Raw genomic sequence first — 21,547 nt, forward strand, 5'->3', positions numbered from 1 at the left:
GTGTTGATAGATTAAATAAGGAGAAACTGACAGATTTAGGATAATGGGCAAAAGAACCAGAGAGGAGCTGAGGAGATTTTCTTTTATGCAGCGACTAGTTACGATCTGGAATGCACTGCCTGGAAGGCTGGCGGAAGCAGATTCAACTGTTCCCACCACAGATAGAGTGTCGTTCATGCGAAGGTGATTTACCCGCTTCTTGTGGTGGACGCTAAATCCATCTGAAACCCAGCTGGAAGGAGCGGCAAATTGGGGCTGCAGGTGAACATGGAGAAAGTTGGGATAAAAGTAGCCACACCATGGACCCTGGTGACGGACAGCTCCAGCTACCGATTGCAACGTGTGGTTTAAAACATTATTTGTGGCGCTGATAGACTGGCTGAGCCCAGGGGGGAGGAGGCAAGCAGTTTGGATAACTTGAGGCCAATTACCTACTCCGCCGAGCTGCTCGTTAGGAATGTGGGTGTGGAGAGCTTCGTGCTGTCCCTCTCCCTCTCCTCTCATCGGACTCCCGAGTGCCTAAGCTTTTAACGAGGTAAGAATCAAGGATCCCTAATCTGTTTTAAAATTGGATCAGCACAGTGACCTCTACAGGGGATCTGGGATCTGTGTGAGCAGGACAAGAGCGTGTTTCTTCAACCAATCAGATGGAAGAAGTGTTACTGAGGCACGCAGAGTCAAAACCAGGAAGTGTAAGTTAGAATATTTAATTAAATGTAAAAACATGCACAGAAAGCAAAATAAATAGAGTGAAGAAAGACATGATTACGAGAGATTGATAAAAGAGACAGAACAAATTTTTTTTTTTAAATGATTGTAATTTTTAATTATTCTAATTCCCCAACAATAATTAAAATCTAGTGGAAGAGACTCCACAGTTTACTCGTACAAGTGGTAAAAGAGTTTACTCGGTAGTAATTAACACTCACCACGCCGGTATAAATTCACATACACTTGAATGGACAAGCCTTAACTATTTCTGGTGTGTTCGGTAGGAATATAATTAGTAAGTACCGTGAATTCAAGCCCTTCATGTGGTTTAATGCCGAGTCTCTCGGCGAGACACCAGTGTAGCGAAGCTTGTGCAGGAGCAGGGCATCGTGGACTGCAACTTCCTGATTTCTATGTTTAACTGCACATGTGCAGATGCCGGAAGTTGCTTTCCGAATTGCTCCTTAATAATGGTAAATGCTAATAACCTCACTGTTATTCCAAATGCAAAGTCCCAGCCAATGTTCCCACAAAGAATACCTATTTCACAGCCCAATTAGTTTAGACTGGCAATGCCCAACTAGCAGTGCTCTTGCACAAACATGTCGATCATATCCTGATATTCTGCAATTAGTTAACACAAAGCAAAAGCTAAGTAAAGCTGCTTGGTACCTGCGCCTGTAGTCGAACAAGTTGTGTTTAGTTCAAACATCCATCTTGGGCAGGTATATACAACAGCATACTTGACCAGATCCCAAAATCTTAGCTGTTTAGATAGTTAATTAGTTTTTCCATATAATAAGGAGCATGAATTATAATAATCCTCCAAAATATGCACAGGGTAGTATCTATTTTCATCATGTTTCTTAGATTTATGCTTAAGCTAAAATCCCAATTACTTTGGATAAATAAAAAGATGACAAAAAGCAAAATTCTGATTAATGAGTATCATAACTAAAGTACAATTCTTTCTAAAGGCTCTGAAATGATGTTTAACACAAATATTTAATTGTATCTTTTTCAGCATGGAAAACAAAACTTTTTGTCAAATCATGTTGATTTTAATGGCGGCAGTTTTGCTCGTGATATTCTTTGACAAGGAATTTCTTACATCATGGAATTTAATTCCCACCATGAAAAATAAGAATATCATTGCTAACCTGCACTTAAACATCACGCCCTGGGAAAAACTAACCTTTCTGTCTCCATATGGAGGAAGCTGGTAAGCCTTGTTGTATAATATGCAATTTGTGAAATTAATCTCACTTTAGAAATGTAATATATATTAATTTTGTCCTTGGAAGATCTAAGGAATTTTGTTTTGAGTCCACCTGTTGCAAGTTTTCTTTATTTAAAGCAGACAATTGTCAGCACTAAGGGGGTGAAACTCGGCTGCTTAATGCCTCCTATTAGCGCCTGCAAGGGGGGGAGGCGATGGTAACAGGACATTAAGGTGTTAACGATCAGGCGTGGCGAATTCAGTGACGTCTGCGATCTTCAGTGCCAGTAATGCTGGCACTGACACTTTCCACCGGGGCCTCTAGTGCCTTGCAGATCATGATGCCATGAATTGTGCAGCGTCCCATTACGGCCCCAGATGCAAAATTGCCTGCTGTATTGCCAGGCATCAACAATGGCAGGAAGAGGAGGTGGTGTCAACTCGGCTGGCCCCTTGGGGATCGGTAATTAAAGCAATTGGTTTTCAGGAAGGTGAAACTTGATTATTTGCACCAGTCTGGCGCTTGCTGAAAGTCTTTGCTGTTTCATTGCTGGAAGATGGCCAGGCCTTCCATTTGCTGAGAGTGTTTGGGGCTGTGATGGTTTTGCACAGGTCACCTTGCAATGCAGAAATGCTGCGAAGTAGGTTGTGCTCCATCACTGGCCCTTCCCTTTAAGCAAGGGTAGCAGCCTCCGATATTGTTAAAAATGAACTCCACATTGTTCAGCGCTCTGCCGCGACCGCCCCATTCTCGGCCTTTAGACAACTAACAGAAGTGATTAGCACTTGATCCACTTTCCTCTTGGAGTGCGAAAGCTGAATGTCCCGGCAGGAGTGAATAATTATCACCTAGTGCTACGTTTTCTAGTCTTCAAAAGTTATTCGGGCGCTACAGAAATTTTACCCCTAATCCTATTGCCGAACAGTGCTTTTAAAATTGATGGAGATGCACCCACTCTGCTGACCCACCCAGTGCCGATAAAAGATCAGCTCCTGGAGATCCCATGCACTTTGCCTGGGTATTACATGAATGAGCAGAGCATCCTGCAAGGCACCAGGGCTGATGGCAGTGCCCGCCTACTGGCAGCTAATCTATGGAGATGATTCAACTGTAGAGCAAAGCTGCTCTCAGTATGAGCCCTGCCTTACCCTGCCAATGCTGAGCCCTTCTCCGGGAGGACTGCATATCTGCTCCAAATGGACATCATGTCTGAACTGGTTCATGATGCCATAGTATAGAATGGCTACACCTGTCTTTGGAAAGCGATGTTGTGCAATACCATTAGTGAAAACGTTGAAGGTACGATGAGAAATAGCAAGGAAAGATGGTTCGGAAGAGGATTCTAAAGAGCAGGAACCTAATGGCTGAATGATTGACATCCAATGGTGAATGGACTGATCTAGGAGACAGCATCAATCAGCAGTCAAGACAAACAATTGATAAGCAGCAGTTGTAGAACAGGATTTAAAGCCTGAAGGATAAATGATGAATACTTTATGGAACATGAATGATCATTCACAAGATCATATAATGATTCTGAAGTCTATTTAATTGAGGCAACTAATCCCACTTGGATATGGCTGACAAGATAAACCCTCTTGTAGCAGCTAGCAATGCTTCAGCTGAAGGTAAACAGTAAAATCTTTCCTTTTGGAAGTGCTTTGCTAAGTAATTGGGTGTCTAAACCTGTGACTAAATACTCACACATTCCTACCCAAGAGCCGAGGGACAAAATGGAATAGTTGAGAACGCTGCATCACTGTGAAGCAACCCAAACCTCTTAACTGTTCACTTGGGGTTCTCGACAATTATTATTGAATGGTTAAAACATTTCCAAACCGTGTTGGCAAGGGCAGTATCAATGGTTAAGTGGTTCTGTCTTATGAATGAATGCAGCGATATGTACATTGAATGTGATTATAATGAGCAGATATTTTATTTGTCACTTTGGTTAATGTCAACTTCAAATCCTCTACAGGTCATATCTCAAAAATAATTGCAGCTGTAACATTGGGAGACCATGGCCTTTAGAAAAATCTTATGATCAGAAAGATATTTTATCAGTCAAAGAAAGGAGAAAACTGCAGTATGAACAACACAGAAAGAGGTATCTAATTTTGAAAATGCTGTTCTTTTGAGCAATTTTTAACACTAACAAAGCGCACAGTCAGTCTCCCAAAAGTTCAAATCTACCCAAAGTAATCCTAGATTAGGATGCAGATTAAAACTCCTTCTGTTCTTCCTCAACCCCAAACTTAGAAGGCCACAATTTCTTTACCAGTGGTTAATGCAAATATGACAACAGTCTTATGCTGTAAGCACATGCCCTGGATTGGCACTGCCCAAACTAATTTCACATTGGACCAATACAGACATAGGAGAATTTCAGTGTGAGTTGGATTTTAATCCAGGTTTCATTGGTCAGAAGCCAGAATATAACTCACAGCCTATTGAATCTTTGAGGGGTGACCTGATAGAGGTCTCCCAAGATCTTCTTCTTTGATATGGTTGTAGCAAAGCAAATCAATTGTCAACATCTAAGTCAGATATTCAGGCCAAAGTGATCTGTGTAACAGTGTGAATATCCTGCAGGCTAACTGTCAATTTCCTGAGGGTAGTGCTCAGTGATGTGCTCCAGGGTCTGATTAGGAGCTCCACATTTGCATGAAGGGGATGCTTTAATCTTCCATCTATGGAGAAGGTGGCAGCATCTAGCAATACCGGTTCTGAGGTGGTTGATGGTTGTCCAATGCTTGCACGGAAGGTTTGATCCTTCAGGTTGTACTGTGGGGTCCTCTATAAGGAATCCATTCCAAGCATTGCACCATTGGTGATCAAGGCTGAGGGAAGTGTTGTGTATCTGTAAAGCATGCACTCCCATGTTCCGCCACCAGGGAGCGCATCCCCTGAAGTCCCCAGGGATCCCAGCATCCCTTGGGAGCACAGTATATAAGCCGGCCCCTAAGACCTGTTCCTCACTCTGGTGTGTCTTAATAAAGACTGAGGTCACTGTTACTTTAACCTCCCTGTGTGCAGTCTCATCTGTGTTAGGAACACAATAACTGTCGATGAATATACGAATCCAATGCAAAGATGCAGCAAACTGTGGGCATCCTGGAGAAGTTCTCGGAGGGTGAGGACTGGGAAGCATAAGGCGAATGGCTAGACCAGTACTTTGTAGCCAACGAGCTGGACGGAGAAGGAAGCACTACAAAAAGGAGAGCGGTCCTCCTCACGGTCTGCGGGGCACCAACCTACAGCCTCATGAAGAATCTTCTGGCTTCAGTGAAACCTACAGATAAGTCTTATGAGGAGTTGTGTCGACTGGTTCGGGAACATCTGAACCCGAGGGAGAGCGTGCTGATGGCGAGGTTCGGTTCGACACATGCTAGCGATCTGAAGGTCAGGAAGTGGCGAGCTATGTCGCCGAGCTAAGGTGACTTGCAGGACAATGTGAGTTTGATGGCTACCCGGAGCAAATGCTGAAAGACTTTTTTGTAATGGGCATTGACCACGAGACCATCCTACGAAAACTTTTGACTGTAGAGATACCGACCCTCAGTAAGGCCATTGCGATAGCACAGGCGTTTATGTCCACCAGTGATAACACCAAACAAATTTCTCAGCACACAAGTGCTAGCACTGTTCATAAAGTAACTGGAACTGTGTTTGCAAGCAGAAATGTACAGGGCAGAAACCACGAGTCTGCAACTGCCAGCAGGCCTCAGGTGATCCTGATGACTCAGAGTCTGCAACAAAGGATGAATGCAAAGCAATTCACACCTTGTTGTCTTTGTGGATGCTTCCATTCAGCCTATTCATGCCGCTTCAAAGGGTATGTTTGCAAGAGCTGTGGAACAATGGGGCACCTCCAACGAGCTTGCAGACGAGCTGCAAGCTCTGCAAAATCTGCTAACCACCACGTGGCAGAGGAAGATCGGTCCATGGTGGATCAAAGCAATTTTGAGCCTCAGAGAGAGGAGGCAGATACTGAAGTACACGGGGTGCACACATTTTCGACAAAATGCCCACCTATAATGTTAAATGTAAAATTGAATGGCTTACCCGTAGCCATGGAACTGGACACTGGCGTTAGCCAATCCATCATGAGTAAAAAGATGTTTGAGAGACTGTGGTGCAACAAGGCACTCAGACCAGCCCTGAGCCCCATCCACACGAAACTGAGAACGTACACCAAAGAGCTTATCACTGTCCTGGGCAGCACCATGGTCAAGGTCACCTACGAGGGCACGGTGCATGAACTGCCACTCTGGATTGTCCCAGGCGATGGCCCCACAGTGCTTGGAAGGAGCTGGCTGGGAAAAATCCGCTGGAACTGGAATGACATCTGAGCGCTATCACATGTCGATGAGGCTTCATGTACCCAGGTTCTCAACAAATTTCCTTCCCTTTTTGAGCCAGGCATTGGAAACTTTTCCGGGGCGAAGGTGCGGATCCACTTGGTCCCAGAGGCACGACCCATTCGCCACAAGGCCCGATCGGTACTTCACATGATGAGGGAGAGAGTGGAAATCGAGCTGGACAGGCTGCAACTCGAGGGCATCATCTCCCCAGTGGAATTCAGTGAGTGGGCCAGCCCGATTGTTCCAGTAATCAAAAGTGATGGCACGGTCAGGATTTGCGGCGATTATAAAGTAACTATTAATCGTTTCTCACTACAGGACCAATACCCACTACTTGAGGCAGACGACCTATTTGCGACGCTGGCAGGAGGCAAGACGTTCACCAAGCTCGACCTGACTTCGGCCTACATGACGCAGGAGCTGGAGGAGTCTTCGAAGGGCCTCACCTGCATCAACACGCACAAGGGACTGTTCATCTACAACAGATGCCCGTCTGGAATTCGGTCGGCTGCAGCAATCTTCCAGAAAAACATGGAGAGCCTACTCAAGTTGGTACCACGCATGGTGCTTTTTCAGGACGACATATTGGTCACAGGTCGGGACACCGTCGAGCACCTACAAAACCTGGAGGAAGTCCTCCAGCGACTGGATCGTGTAGGGCTGTGGCTAAAGAGGTCGAAATGCGTCTTCTTGGCAACAGTAGCGGAGTTTTTGGAGAGAAAGATCGCGGCGGACGGCATTCAGCCCACAGACGCCAAGACAGAGGCAATCAGGAACGCCTACCCAGACCACAGAACGTCACGGAGCTGCGGTCGTTTCTGGAACTCCTCAACTATTTTGGTAACTTCCTACCGGGGTTAAGCACCCTCTTTGAGCACCTACATGTGTTATTGCGTAAAGGTGAGAACTGGGTATGGGGAAAAAAACCAAGTAAGTGCTTTTGAGAAAGCCAGAAATATCTTATGCTCCAACAAGCTGCTTGTATTGTATAACCCGTGTAAAAGACTCATGCTAGCATGTGATGCATCATCATAGTACGGAGTCGGGTGTGTATTACAACAAGCTGACATTGTGGGGAAGTTGCAACCTGTTGCCTATGCCCCAAGGAGCTTGTCTAAGGCCAAGAGGGCCTACAGCTTGATTGAGAAAGAGGCATTAGCGTGTGTGTTCGGGGTAAAGAAAAGGTATCAGTACCTGTTTGGCCTCAAATTTGAGCTGGAAACCGATCTCAAGCCTCTCATATCCCTGTTCGCTGAAAACAAGGGGATAAATACTAATGCTTCAGCCCTCATACAAAGGTGGGCACTCGCGCTATCAGTGTATAACTATACCATCCGCCACAGACCAGGCACCGAGAACTGTGTGGATGCTCTCAGTTGGCTACCATTGCCCACCACAGGGGTGGAAATGGCGCAGCCTGCAAACTTGTTGTTGATGGTGGCGCAGCCCGCAGACTTGTTGATGGTCATGGAAGCGTTTGAAAATGATAAATCACCTGTCATGGCCTGCCAGATTAGGACTTGGACCAGCCAAGCTCCTCTGCTGTCCCTAGTAAAAAACAGTTTACTGCATGGGAGCTGGGCCAGCATCCCCGTTGAAATGCAAGAGCTAATCAAGCCGTTCCAGCGGCGAAAGGACGAGCTGTCCATTCAAGCAGACTGCCTGTTGTGGGGCAACCACGTAGTGCTACCCAAAAAGGGCAGGGAGACCTTCATCTCGGATCTCCACAGCACACACCCGGGTATAGTAATGATAAAAGTGACAGCCAGATCCCACGTGTGGTGGCCCGGTATAGACTCTGACTTAGAGTCCTGTGTACGGCAATGCAGCGTATGTGCTCAGTTGAGCAACGTGTCCAGAGAGGCACCACTAAGTTTGTGGTCCTGGCCCTCCAGACCTTGGTCGAGGATCCATGTCGACTATGCGGGCCCGTTTCTCGATAAAATGTTCCTGGTGGTGGTGGATGCTTTTTCAAAATGGATTGAATGTGAAATAATGTCGGGAAGCACTGCCACTGCCACCATTGAAAGTTTGAGGGCCATGTTTGCCACCCACGGCCTGCCTGACCTACTGGTCAGTGACAACGGGCCATGTTTCACCAGTGCTGAATTTAAAGAATTCATGACCTGCAATGGGATCAAACATGTCACCTTGGCCCCATTTAAACCAGCCTCCAATGGGCAGGCAGAGTGGGCAGTACAAACAATCAAACAGAGCCTTAAACGAAGGCTCACTCCAGACCTGCCTGTCCCGAGTACTGCTTAGCTACCGCACAAAACCCCACTCGCTCACAGGGATGCCCCTAGCTGAGCTACTCATGAAAAGGACACTTAAAACCAGACTCTCGCTGGTTCACCCCAACCTGCATGATCAGGTAGAGAGCAGGCGGCAGCAACAAAATGTAAACGATGGTCGCATCACTGTGCCATGGGAAATTGAGCTGAATGACCCTGTGTATGTGCTAAATTATAGATATGGTCCCAAGTGGATCGCAGGCACGGTGATAGCTAAAGAAGGGAGTTAGGGTGTTTGTAGTCAAACTGGACAATAGACAAATTTGTAGAAAGCACCTGGACCAAACGAGGCTGCGGTTCACAGACTGCCCTGAACAACCCACAGCAGACACCACCTTTTTCGAGCCCACAACACACACCCAAAGGATCAACGACACCACCCCGGACCAGGAAATCGAACCCATCACGCACAACAACCCAGCAAGGCCAGGCTTACCCAGCAGCCCTGCAGGGCCAGCGAGGGCACAGCCAACACACCAGAACAGACATTTGTACCGAGGCGGTCCACCAGGGAAAGAAAGGCTCCCGACCGCCTCACCTTGTAAATAGTTTTCATTTTGACTTTGTGCTTTGTGAGGGAGTGATGTTGTGTATCTGTAAAGCATGCACTCCAATGTTCCGCCACCAGGGAGCGCATCCCCTGAAGTCCCAAGGGATCCTAGCATCCTTTGGGAGCACTGTATATAAGCCGGCCCCTAAGGCCTGTTCCTCACTCTGGAGTGTCTTAATAAAGACTGAGGTCACTGTTACTTTAACCTCCCTGTGTGCAGTCTCATCTCTGTTAGGAACACAATAGGAAGATCGCTGAAGAGTTATAGCGATGGCCCAAAATGGCCTTCTAGATTTGAGATGGGCTGATGGTATTTTGTTCAAGTTAGCCTGGATCAGCATGTCTTTGCTGGTGTATCGGTTGTATTCTCTGGAGACTACATATTTGTGGCGTTGGTGTGGTGGTGCAATGTTTGCAAGCACGGGCAACCAAGCTGTTGGTGTTGTACTGGTGGTAATTCACATAGAATTCACCTGGACATCAAAAATTTGACATGTGGACTTGATAGCCATGCTGGAGAGCAGTACTCCGCTGTTGAATACACCAGGGCGAGTGATGTTATATGGAGGGTTTGAGCATCTGATCTCCATGTTGATGCAATGAGTTTCTGCATCAAGTTGACCCTACTTTTTAATTTATTCCCAAGGTTCTGGAGATGTTGTCTTTACAACAGGGTGTGATTCAGCGTGATCCCTAAGTAGGAGGGTTTTTTGGCATGGTTTTCCTCTGTGCCGCAAAAGGAGACTTTCAAAGCTTGGTTTGCTATATTTTTGTTGAAGTGGAATGTCGAGGTGACTGTGTTTTGTGGTTTGGCCGAAGTCGCCATCGGCAGAAGTAGGCCTCCATCCTCTGTAAATCATTGGTCAGGGTCTACTCGGCGATGGACAGATTCATGTTTTGCGTGGCCCAGGCAATGTCATCAGCATATAGGAAAGTTATGAAAGGGTTCGATAGGATAGGTGTGGAGGCACTCTTTCCACTTGTGGGTGAGTCCAAACGAGATCAAATATAAGATAGTCACTAATGAATCCAGAAGGAGATTCAAGAGAAACTTCTTTACCCAAAGCTTGATAAGAATGTAGAGCACGCTACCACAAAGAGTAATTTAGGCGACGCGCATAGATACATTTAAGGGGAAACTAGATAAACACAATAGGGAGGAAGGAATAGAAGGATATGGTTGGATGAAGAGATGTGAGAGGAGGCTGAATGGCATCTCTCCGTGCTGTAAGCACTATGGGGTGGATTTTCGGGTCTTCTGAGCTCCATTTTTCACCCCGGCGTGGCAGAAATAGCGATGGTGATGTCTTCTGGGTGGACGGTCAGCCTCCAACACCCCGCAGGGATCCTTGGGTCCAATTTTGCGGCAGTGTGGAGCAGCACCGCCCGGAAGAGCTGCGCCAGGTGTGCAACACAACTGGTTGCAACACCGGCGTGAGTTTTTAACCTCAGTCCGACCCGTACGCTCCTCAGCGCACCCCACAGTGAACGCCTGGGAAATCAGGCGTCCAACGATGTCGACTGCAAAGAAGTAAGTATTGGATTTCTAATGTAAGTGATTGTTTTTTCTTTTAATTTTTTTTGCTAGTTATGTTGTGGTGACATGGACAAAGTTTTGGGAATGTTTTTGTGTGTGGGGGTGGGTGGGGGTAGGTTTTTCTTCCCTTCCCAGGCGCCTCTCGGATCACTCCCAGCCCAGCTCTTTAGCGCAGGATTTTCCCATGCTCGCACCCAAGTGAGGTGCACAATGCCTCCCTTAGCACTATGCAATGTGACTCTGGGAGGAGATCGTCAGCAAAAAGAGAAGACAGTTGAGGAGAATTCTAGCAATGACTTTCCCAGTGGCCGATAACAAGGAGATTCCTCTGTAGTTGCCACAATCGGACTTGTCCCCTTTTTTAAAGATAGTCACAATTACGGCATCTCTGAGATCTCCTGGCATGCACTACTCCTTCCAGCAGCTTCCTTAAAGCAGCAACCCAATTCGGGAGCAGCATAGCAGCTCTACAGATGGCTGAAGGCCGAGGTCCAATAAAAAACCCGCGACCTAAACAATAGATGGTGGGTAGAGAAAGCCCAGGAGATCCAGTAGCTGGCCGACAGCCATGACATGCAAGGATTCTTCACCACAGTTATGTCCACCTACGGCCCAAAAACCCAAGGCCCTAACCAACTGCTGGCCAAGAATGGGGAGACAGTCATTAAGGATACCGAAGCAGTCAGGGCCTGCTGGAAGGAGCACTTCAAAGATCTCCTTAATTGAGACTCTGCCTTTGACATGAGTGTCCTCGACTCCATCCCGCAGCATACTACCTGCCACCATCTCAGCACGAGGTAGAAAAGACTATCCGTCAGCCCAAGAACACAAGGCATTAGGAGCAGGTGGAATCCCCGCTGAGGCACTCAAGTATGGCGGAGAAGCACAATTGGCAAGAATGCATGACCTCATCTCTCTTTATCTCCAGAGCATAGTATCGAGGCAGCAGTAGGCACGGATGCCAGTGGTGCAGCAATTAAAATCAGGGATACACAGAAGGCCAGAATTGGAGGAGCGCACAGATCTTGGAAAATTGTAGGGTTGGAGGAGTTTACAGAAATAGTGATGGGTTAGGCCATGGAGGGATTTGAAAACAAGGATGAGAATGTTTAAATTGAGGAGTTACCGGACCGGGAGCCAATGTCGGTCAGCGAGCACAGCGGTAAATGGAATTTAGTGCAAGTCAGGATATGGGCAGCAGAGATTTGGATGAGCTCAAGTTTATGGAGGGTGAGAGGCCGGCCAGGAGATCATTGGAATATTCAAGTCTAGAAGTAACAAGGCAAGGATGAGGTGGAAGTAGGCCATCTTGGTGATCGAGTGGATATGTGGTCATAAGCTCATCTCAGGGTCAAATAGGACACTAAGGTCACAAATGATCCGATTAAGCTTTAGACACTGGCTAGGGAGAGGAACGGAGTTGGTGGCTAGGGAACGGAGTTTGTTTCAGGTTGATGAACAGACATTTGATTCAAGTTTATTGTAGTTGAAAACAAAAGTCGAGTGCATGTTCAAAGTTGTATTTTTATAATGACCCATTTCTAAAACAGGAATGAATCACCCTTGAAGAATATAATCATAGCCCAACCCAATTCTCCTCTAAGCTATCCTATCCAAGGAGTTGAAGTACTGCCTCTACAGTCGATCATCATCCCAGGTTAGATTATCAATTTAATTTTCAGCAAACCAATGAACATTATTAATTTTTATTTTTCATTTCATATAAAACGCAATCTCTTCCTCCAGGTTTAGGTGTGCATGCATCAGAAAGACAGGACTATATGGTATGTAAGATCTTACATTTCTTCTTTTCCTCCAAGTTTTTCCTCTCCTGTGGGCGCTGACTCCTACCGCGCTACTGTTCCGCAGCTACTGGTAGCCCTCCTGCACCTTATTGAAGGTGCCATTCTGTACATGCGAGTCCAGATGATGATTGCCAGCAGGATATTGAGTGTCAGCTTGGTTCTGTGGTTGCACTCTTACCTCGCAGTCAGGAGGTTGTGGGTTCCAGCCCCATTCCGGAATCTGAGTAGATAATCTAGGTTAATGCTTCAGTGCTGTGCTGATTGTCGGAGGCACTGCCTTTTGGATGAGATGAGATTTTATTCCTGTTAAGTTTAAGTCAACTTTGTACTAAAAAATTGAATTATGCAATCATTTGAATTAATCAGTTTTAGCAGTGTGGCAGAAACACAATCGGAAGGATTCAAACATGGAGTTGCGGGAAAGCTGGGTACGGACAGCACATTCAAGGATTTGAAGAGGAAGGGAGGGTGGAGATAGGGTGGCAAGGGCTGTGCCCTCATGATGGCAAAGTTGAGCAGCATGAAGCAGACCAGCAAAAATCTTGACACCCACTCTGTCGAGTACTGCAGGGCTCCTCCAGAGCTGTCCATGCAGCAGAAGAGTTGTTTCAGCGTGCCAATGGACTACTGTATCACATTTTGTGTAGTAGCATGGCTTTCATTGTATGCAAGCTGCACATGTGTGAGTGGTTTGCTCACTGGAGACATGAGCCATGTCGTCAGCGGACAGCCCTTGTCATCCAGTAGCCAACCTTTGGTATACCGTGGTGGTTCAAATGCAGCTGGCACGGCGGATTGCCGCAGAATGAAGGCATCCTGACTGCTGCCAGGATACCTGGCCTCGACTTGCATGAATTTCTGCCTATGGTCACACGTCCGCTGGGCATTGAGGAAGTTGAATCCCTTTCGATTCCAGTACATGGCAGAGATGACATGCGGCGACCGCAAAGCAATGTGCATTCAGTCAATGCCCCCCTGCATCATGGGGAAAGTCTGCAAACCTCGTGAAGGCTTGAGCTCATTCCATCTGCTGGCGAGAGAGAATTAAATGTAATTAGCTTTCTTGGAGTAGAAAGCCTCAGTGACCTCCCTTGTGTAACAGTTGTCAGTAAACTGCAAGTTATTGCAAATATCTCCAGCACCAGCCTGGAAGGAGCCAGACGCATATAAATCGGTGGAATTTGCTGCCTCGGAGAGCTGTGGAAGCTGGGACATTGAATAAATTTAAGACAGAATTAGACAGTTTCTTGAGCGATAAGGGGATAAGGGGTTATGGGGAGCGGGCAGGGAAGTGGAGCTAAGTCCATGATCAGATCAGCCATGATCTTATTGAATGGCGGAGCAGGCTCAAGGGGCCATATGGCCTACTCCTGTTCCCATTTCTTATGTTCTTATAAACATTCAACGCCACAATCACGTTCACAGCCACTGGCAATGCAGTCCTTGCCCTGCTCTGAGGTTGCAGTTGTGGCTGCAACATTCCAAAGAGAAGGTCCTTAGCAAAGTGCAGGTGTCTCGCACATTGTTCCTCGCTGAGGCTCAGGTAGGAGAATTGTGTCCTGAACACCCTGGGTGGATATGGCCTCTGACGGAGAGCCCTTCCCCCTCTACTCCTCTTCCTCCTCCTCCCTCTTCCAGTCGCCTGTCCTGCTCTGTATGTCCTCTGTTCATTCTTCAAGTTGTGCTGTATTCCAAGGGGAATGCCTTCAAGTGCACCCATGTCTAACAGGAACTGGGGTTTGAGCAGAAGCCTTGAAGTCAGGAAAAAGTCCGTCAGCACCTGTAACACCATACCCTGTAGACTTTAGCAACTTTAAACAACTTTAGAATGCACTAAACACTTGTAGAATGATAACTACATGTTATGGCAGGGCGTTAGCTGGAGCATGGAGCTTCAAAATTGCACTGGTGTTGTCAAATCACCATTGCATACTGATTGATGTCAAGATCTGCCTGCTCTGCATACTTCTTGCAAACGTTAACTGCGTGCATGGCATCTGACATAAATCGCGCTACAAGTGTGTGCATGCACCAAAAACACCTTTTTGGAACCAAACGGCACTCGTAGCACCAAAAAAACAGGCACGAAGGATCCGAATTTTGCCGTCCTAAATTTGATGGGCCAGTGATGGGCATGGATACAAAATTGGCTTGGGGATAGAAAGGAGAGAGTTGTGGTGAATGGCTGATTTTCCGACTGGATGGAGGTATACAGTGATGTTCCCCAGGGTTCAGTACAAGCACCACTGCTGCTTTGATATATATTAATTACTTGGATTTGGGAATACCGGGCACAATTTTGAAATTTGCATCTGAAATGAAACTTGGAAGTGTACTTAACAGTGAGGAACAAAGGGCCCAAATTTGGCCCTCCGATTTTGTTCGGCTCACCTCCGAGCCCCCCCCCCGCCGACATTTTACCTCAGAAGTAGCGCCCCAAAATATCCGTCCAATCATGACCAATTCTCGGGCCGTCTGTGGAGCTGGCGTGGTGCAGAAGAAAGATAGGGGGGCGGCGCTAGAGTCTGCGCGCATGTGCAGTAGCTCCTGGCAGGCCATTTTGGCAAACGCGCGGCAGGCTGCGTGGGAGGGGCTGAAGCACACCGTCCCCAGCCCTGGCCAAATGGGCTCCTTCATCGGCGGCCCGCTGCGTTCCCTTGCTTTGTTTGGTGCTTGGTGGTGCTTTAAATGTAATTACTTGCGCCAATTCCTTAACTGTAAGTAAGGTCTTTCTGTGCGGACAAAAGTGGACACATACGCTGCCCTAAGTTAGTTTAGTACAACTTTTTTCTGGCCACATTGGCATAAATGGTGTAAGTGGCTGGGAACCCCCCTTTTGAAAAAAAATGAGCTAACAAAAAACCTAACTAATTCACTTACACTGACGCAAATTAAATGGCCATATTTGCAACTAAAAAAATACACCAGAAAAATCAAGTTACACCAAAAAAAACGGTGCAACTCATGGGGAAATTTGGGCCCATAGTAACAGACTTCAAGAGGACATAGACAGGCTGGTGGAAGATGAGGGCATATGACAGATGAAACTCAACACAGAAAATTGTGAGGTGATGTATTTTCTTACGAAGAACGAGGAATCGAAGCTAAATGGGGTAATTTTAAGGAGGATGCAAGAACAGAGAGACCCTGGGGGTGTTTGTGCACAAATCTTGGTTGCAGGACACATTAACAAAGCAGTTAATAAAGCATATGGGATCCTGGGCTGTATAAGTAGAGGCAGCGTGTACAAAAGCCAGGAATCTATGTTAAGCCTATATAAAACACTTTTTCAGCCGCAAATGCAGGATTATGTTCAATTCTGGGCACCATACTATAAGAAGGACCTGAAGACTTTGGAGAGGGTACAGCAGAGATTTACTAGAATAGTTCTAGGGATGAGGGATTACAGTAACGTGGATAGACTAGAGTAGCTGGGGTTGTTCTCCTTACAGCAGAGAAGGCGAAACAGAGATTTGACAGTGGTGTTTAAAATCATGAAGGGTTTAAATAGAGTAAATATAAAGAAAATGTTTCCAATGACTGAAGGGTCGATAAAAAGAGTGCACAGATTTAAAGTAATTGCCAAAACAACCAAAGGCGACATGAAAAATTTTTTTTTACACGAGTGGTTAAGATTTGGAACACAATGCCCGATAGGGTGGTGGAATCAGATTCAAAAGTAGCTAGCAAAAGGGAATTGGATAAATACTTGAAGGAGAAAAAATTGCAGGGATGTGGGGAAAGTGTGGGGAAGTGGGACTAACTGGATTTCTCTTCGCAAGAGTCGAAGCAGACTTGATGGGCCGAATGACCTCCTTCTGTGTTGTCCTGTTCTATGATTTTATGAGGCCAACCTGTGGGTTCGTAAGTGAAAATGCATCTTGGAGTTAGACTGTACTCGAACGATTTGAAGTGCTTAGCTTTTGGAAGATATGAGCTTCACAAGATTTTCAATTGTACCTTGCACCTTGAATATGTGCCCTGCAAAGGTGCGGGTATGCATGACATGCAACGACAGAGCTGTAAGATTGTGTAAACGCTTGGCATGGGTGAGAAAAATACAGACAAGTTATCAAGCAACACTTTATGGCATGGAAGATGGAGCCATTTACCTGATACATGATGCCTCGGGAGCGCCCCTCCAACAAGCTGCAGTGCCTGAGACAGCGCTCTGTCTCGTTTGAGGGGTGTAAAGGGCAATTCCCCGCCGCGGGCGGCACTTACGCCCTGGGCGTTAACTGACCCAGGCCCAGAAGGTTACCATCCCCGGACCAACCATGTGGCAATTTCGGACCCCTATTTTCCTATCAGTAGTTGCATCCCTTTAAGTTTTAGTTACAGGCCCACTTCTGCATGCAGGCATACTTCCTACCCAAGGCATCAGCAGCATAACGTCGATTATTTAAATTATATCAATGAACTGAGCTTGCATTATCCAACCAGTACAGCTCCCCACTGTTCTGCAAATACGCGGCAGTGGATGTGATGAAGTCCTTGTGGCTTTTTAACAAGGATTCCAAAATTGGACCCATAAAGGTTTGTACTATTTGAAATAATACCAGTCTCCAATTATAAAAGGATTCTGGGGCCGAAGTTGCCCACTGCTGGAAAGGAGGCGCCCCTGCCCTGTTTCTGTTGCTTTTACCAGCGCGGTGGATGCAGTGGCTTCGAGTGAAATTCCACACTTTGGTTTGATTGTTCTCGCTGGACCGGAAGTCAGTCATAATGGGGGCAGAAGTGGGGCGGTAAGCAGAAATTTGGTGTCTAGAGGGGCAGGAGTTGGGAGCGGATCTGTCAGTTATCACTGCGCCGCATTAACCCGGCTCTCTCCTTCACTTAAAGGGGAGAGCCTGCACCACCAGGGAGGGTTTCGGCTGGGCCAGTGGTTGGGCACCCAAGATGGGGTGCCAAGCTTGCCTATTGGTGGCCTGGCTGAACCTGGGGGCATTATTGTCGGCTCCACTTGGCAGTCGGCCGACAAAAAAAAAACCATGGCGGCAGCGGCAGTGCGCCGCTCCCTATAAAGGGAGCCGCACTGCCATTTTACAAAGACTGTAGCCTCACTGCGCCGGCAGAATAAAGCTGCTTTGGGCACGGCTCGGCAGGGTAAGTATTTTTCGGTGGAATTTTGCCGTCGGGGAAACATCGGCGTTGTGCGCTATGATGATGCACTTAGCACAGATCGGCAGCAGCGGAGCGGTAGGGCGGGGTGGGGGTGGCGGGGGGGTTGCAGGGAAACAGGTCACCGCCGGGATACCTCAGGAGCGCAATTTTCATTATGGCGGCCATTACACGAAAAATTGAGCGGCATTCCACTCCGCAGCATGGCCGCCAATGTCCGGCGGTAACAGGCCTCGAGGGAAGGGGCAATTTCGGCCCCTCTATATTTTCCTTGAAATTCACAAACCAAAATGGGGGAATCCATGAATAGATGTAAGGTAATTTTCAGAGAATAAAAGTTGTGGTTCTTCACTTGACAGATATTGACTACCACCAATTTCCCCAGTTGCTCAGTTACACAAACATACTGTAGTACTCTGCAAAATATTACACAATATTCCATGACATATGTGTGATGTAAATTAGCTATTTTCTTATTACTTAGGTCAAACTGAAAGCTACACAAGGAGTATTTAATACAATTGCTGTAGTCCCCGAAGGTGTGTTAAATGGATTAGGCAAGAAAGAATTGACAGTAACAAGCCCAAGTTTGGAACTCATCAATGCAATACTCAAATATGTTACTTACACAAGCAAGAGGTACCACATTAATACAGCTGATATAGGTAAGTACAACCTCCATGTTTTATTAGTTAATGTCGTTTTGAATTACCTTTCAAGTCAACCTGAACATGAAATAAAGCTCCTTTCTTGGCAGCTTATTGCAGACCTTTCTTCATGATGCAGACATTAAAAACAAAAAGATTAAAAAATTTAGTTTTGCCTCCCTCTGCCAGGAGACATTCCCATTGAACAAAATCAAGGCTGCTCCCAGATCGCAAACTTGATGTCCTGTTTGACCCTGAACTGAGCTGTCGACCCCATATCTACTCCATCACCAGGACTGTCTACATCCACGACTGTAACATTGCCCATCTCCATCCCACCCCAGCTGATCTACTGCTTACACAAGCCTTATCCAAGCCTCTGTTACCTCTAGACTTGACTACTCCAAAGGTCTCCTGGCCATCTTCCACCTTCCATAAACTGGAGCTCATGCAAAACTCTGCTGCCCATATCCTAAATTGGACCAAGTCCCCTTCACCCATGAGCTGACTGGAAACAGCTGCTTGAAGGTAAATCACTGTCAGAGCAGTGGGAGGCATTCAAGGAGAAGATCCGGAGGGCTCAGTGCAAGTATGTTCCCTGAAAGACAAAGGGTAGGACTAACAAATCTAGAGCCCTTAGATATCAAGGGACATACTGGGAAGGATAAAGAAAAAAAGAGGCTTATGACAGATACCGAGAGCTCAATATTGCAGAAACTCGAGAGGAGTATAGAAAGTGCAGGGGTGGAATTATAAAGGAAATTAGGAAAGCTAAGAGCATGGAAAGTTTTTGCCAAATAAACATCAAGCAAAACCAAAAGATGTTTTATAAATACATTAAGAGCAAGAGGATAACTAAAGAAAGAGTAGAGCCTAATTAGAGATCATAAAGGTAATCTGTGTGGAGGCGGAAGACGTGGGTATGGTTCTTAACTAATACTTTGTGTCTGTTTTCACATGAGAGGGGCGATGCAGACATTGCAATCAGGGAGGAGGAGTGTGAAATATGAGATGAAACATACATACTGAGCGAGGAAGTATAAAGGGGTTGAGCAGCTTTGAAAGTGGATAATCCCCAGGCCCAGATTAAAGGTCTCCCAGGCTATTAAGAGAAGCAAAAGAGGAAATTTTTTCAATTTCCAATTTATTCTGGCTACAGGTGTGGTGCTGGAGGACTGGAGGGCTGCTAACGTGCTACCTTTGTTTAAAAAGCGGGAAAGGTTTAGACCGAGTAATTACCGGCCAATCAGCCTAAACTTGGTGGTGGGAAAATTATTGGAAAAATTCTGAGGGACAGGAAAAATTTTCATTTAGAAAAGCACAGATTAATCAAAGACAGTCAACGTGGATTTATTAAGGGAAAGTCATGTCTGACTAACTTCACTGAATTTTTTGAGGAGGTAACAAGGAGGTTCGATGAGGGTAGTGCATTTGATGTAGTGTATATGCATTTTAGCAAGGCTTTTAATAAGGTCCCACATGGCAGACTGGTCATAAAAGTAAACGCCCATGGGATCTAGGGCAAAGTGGCTAGTTGGATCCAAAATTAGCTCGGAGGCAGGAAGCAAAGGGTAATGGTTAATGGGTGTTTGTGTGACTGGAAGGCTGTTTTCACTGGGGTTCCACAGGGCTCAGTGCTGGGTCTCTTGCTTTTTGTGGCATAGGAAGAACATAGAAACATAGAAAATAGGTGAAGGAGTAGGCCATTCGACCCTTCGAGCCTGCACCACCATTCAATAAGATCATGGCTGATCATTCCCTCAGTACCTCTTTCCTGCTTTCTCTCCATACTCCTTGATCCCCTTAGCCATAATGGGCATATCTAACTCCCTCTTGAATATATCCAATGAACTGGCATCAACAACTCTCTGCGGTAGGGAATTCCACAGGTTAACAACTCTCTGAGTGAAGAAGTTTCTCCTCATCTCAGTCCTAAATGGCCTACACCTTATCCTAAGACTGTGTCCCCTGGTTCTGGACTTACCCAACATCGAGAACAATCTACCCGCATCTAACCTGTCCCGTCCTATCAGAATCTTGCATGTTTCTATGAGATCCTCTCTCATCCTTCTAAACTCCAATGTATGAAGGTCCAGTTGATCCCAGTCTCTCCACATATGTCAGTCCTGCCATCCCGGGAATCAGTCTGGTGAGCCTTCGCTGCACTCCCTCAATAGCAAGAACGTCCTTTCTCAGATTAGGAGACCAAAACTGAACAGAATATTCCAGGTGAGGCCTCACCAAGGCCCTGTACAACTACAGTAAGACCTCCCTGCTCCTATACTCAAATCCCCTAGCTATGAAGGCCAACATACCATTTGCATTCTTCACCACCTGCTATGCTAACTTTCATTGACTGATGAACCATGACACCCAGGTCTTGTTGCACCTCCCCTTTTCCTAATCTGCCACCATTCAGATAATATTCTGTCTTCGCATTTTTGCCCCCAAAGTGGATAACCTCACAATTATCCACATTATACTGCATCTGCCATGCATTTGCCCACTCACCTAACCTGTCCAAGTCACCCTGCAGCCTCTTAGCATCCCCCTCACAGCTCACACCGCTACCCAGTTTAGTGTCATCTGCAAACTTGGAAATATTACACTCAATTCCTTCATCCAAATCATTGATGTATATTGTAAAGAGCTGGGGTCCCTGCGGCACTCCACTAGTCACTGCCTGCCATTCTGAAAAGGATCCGTTTATCCCGACTCTCTGCTTCCTGTCTGCCAGCCAGTTCTCTATCCATGTCAGTACATTACCCCAAATACCATGTGCTTTGATTTTGCACACCAATCTCTTGTGTGGGACCTTGTCAAAAGCCTTTTGAAAGTCCAAATACACCACATCCACTGGTTCTCCCTTGTCCACTCTACTAGTTACATCCTCAAAAAATTCCAGAAGATTTGTCAAGCATGATTTCCCCTTCATAAATCCATGCTGACTTGGACCGATCCTGTCACTGCTTTCCAAATGCGCTGCTATTTCATCTTTAATAATTGATTCCAACATTTTCCCCACTACTGATGTCGGTCTATAATTACCCGCTTTCCCTCTCTCTCCTTTTTTAAAAAGTGGTGTTACATTAGCTACCCTCCAGTCCATAGGAACTGATCCAGAGTCGATAGACTGTTGGAAAATGATCACCAATGCATCCATTATTTCTAGGGCCACTTCCTTAAGTACTCTGGGATGCAGACTATCAGGCCCCGGGGATTTATCAGCCTTCAATCCCATCAATTTCTCGAACACAATTTCCCACCTAATAGGGATATCCTTCAGTTCCTCCTTCTC

General features: G+C 46.2%; 1 protein-coding gene across 1 annotated transcript in view; it reads left to right on the top strand.

The window, feature by feature from the left end:
• Positions 1 to 1,798: 1,798 nt before the first annotated feature.
• The window catches only part of LOC139251761 (beta-1,4 N-acetylgalactosaminyltransferase 2-like), a 43,064-nt gene continuing 23,315 nt past the window's right edge, over positions 1,799 to 21,547 (top strand). Inside the window, exons 1-5 of the mRNA XM_070873300.1 lie at positions 1,799 to 1,933; positions 3,910 to 4,038; positions 12,227 to 12,333; positions 12,423 to 12,460; positions 18,087 to 18,267. Of these exons, the coding sequence (XP_070729401.1) occupies positions 1,845 to 1,933; positions 3,910 to 4,038; positions 12,227 to 12,333; positions 12,423 to 12,460; positions 18,087 to 18,267 (544 nt within the window). The 5' untranslated portion in view covers positions 1,799 to 1,844. The remainder of the gene's footprint in view (positions 1,934 to 3,909; positions 4,039 to 12,226; positions 12,334 to 12,422; positions 12,461 to 18,086; positions 18,268 to 21,547) is intronic.

The sequence above is a fragment of the Pristiophorus japonicus genome, unplaced genomic scaffold, assembly GCF_044704955.1.
Source record: "Pristiophorus japonicus isolate sPriJap1 unplaced genomic scaffold, sPriJap1.hap1 HAP1_SCAFFOLD_442, whole genome shotgun sequence".
NCBI classification, from domain to species: domain Eukaryota; kingdom Metazoa; phylum Chordata; class Chondrichthyes; family Pristiophoridae; genus Pristiophorus; species Pristiophorus japonicus.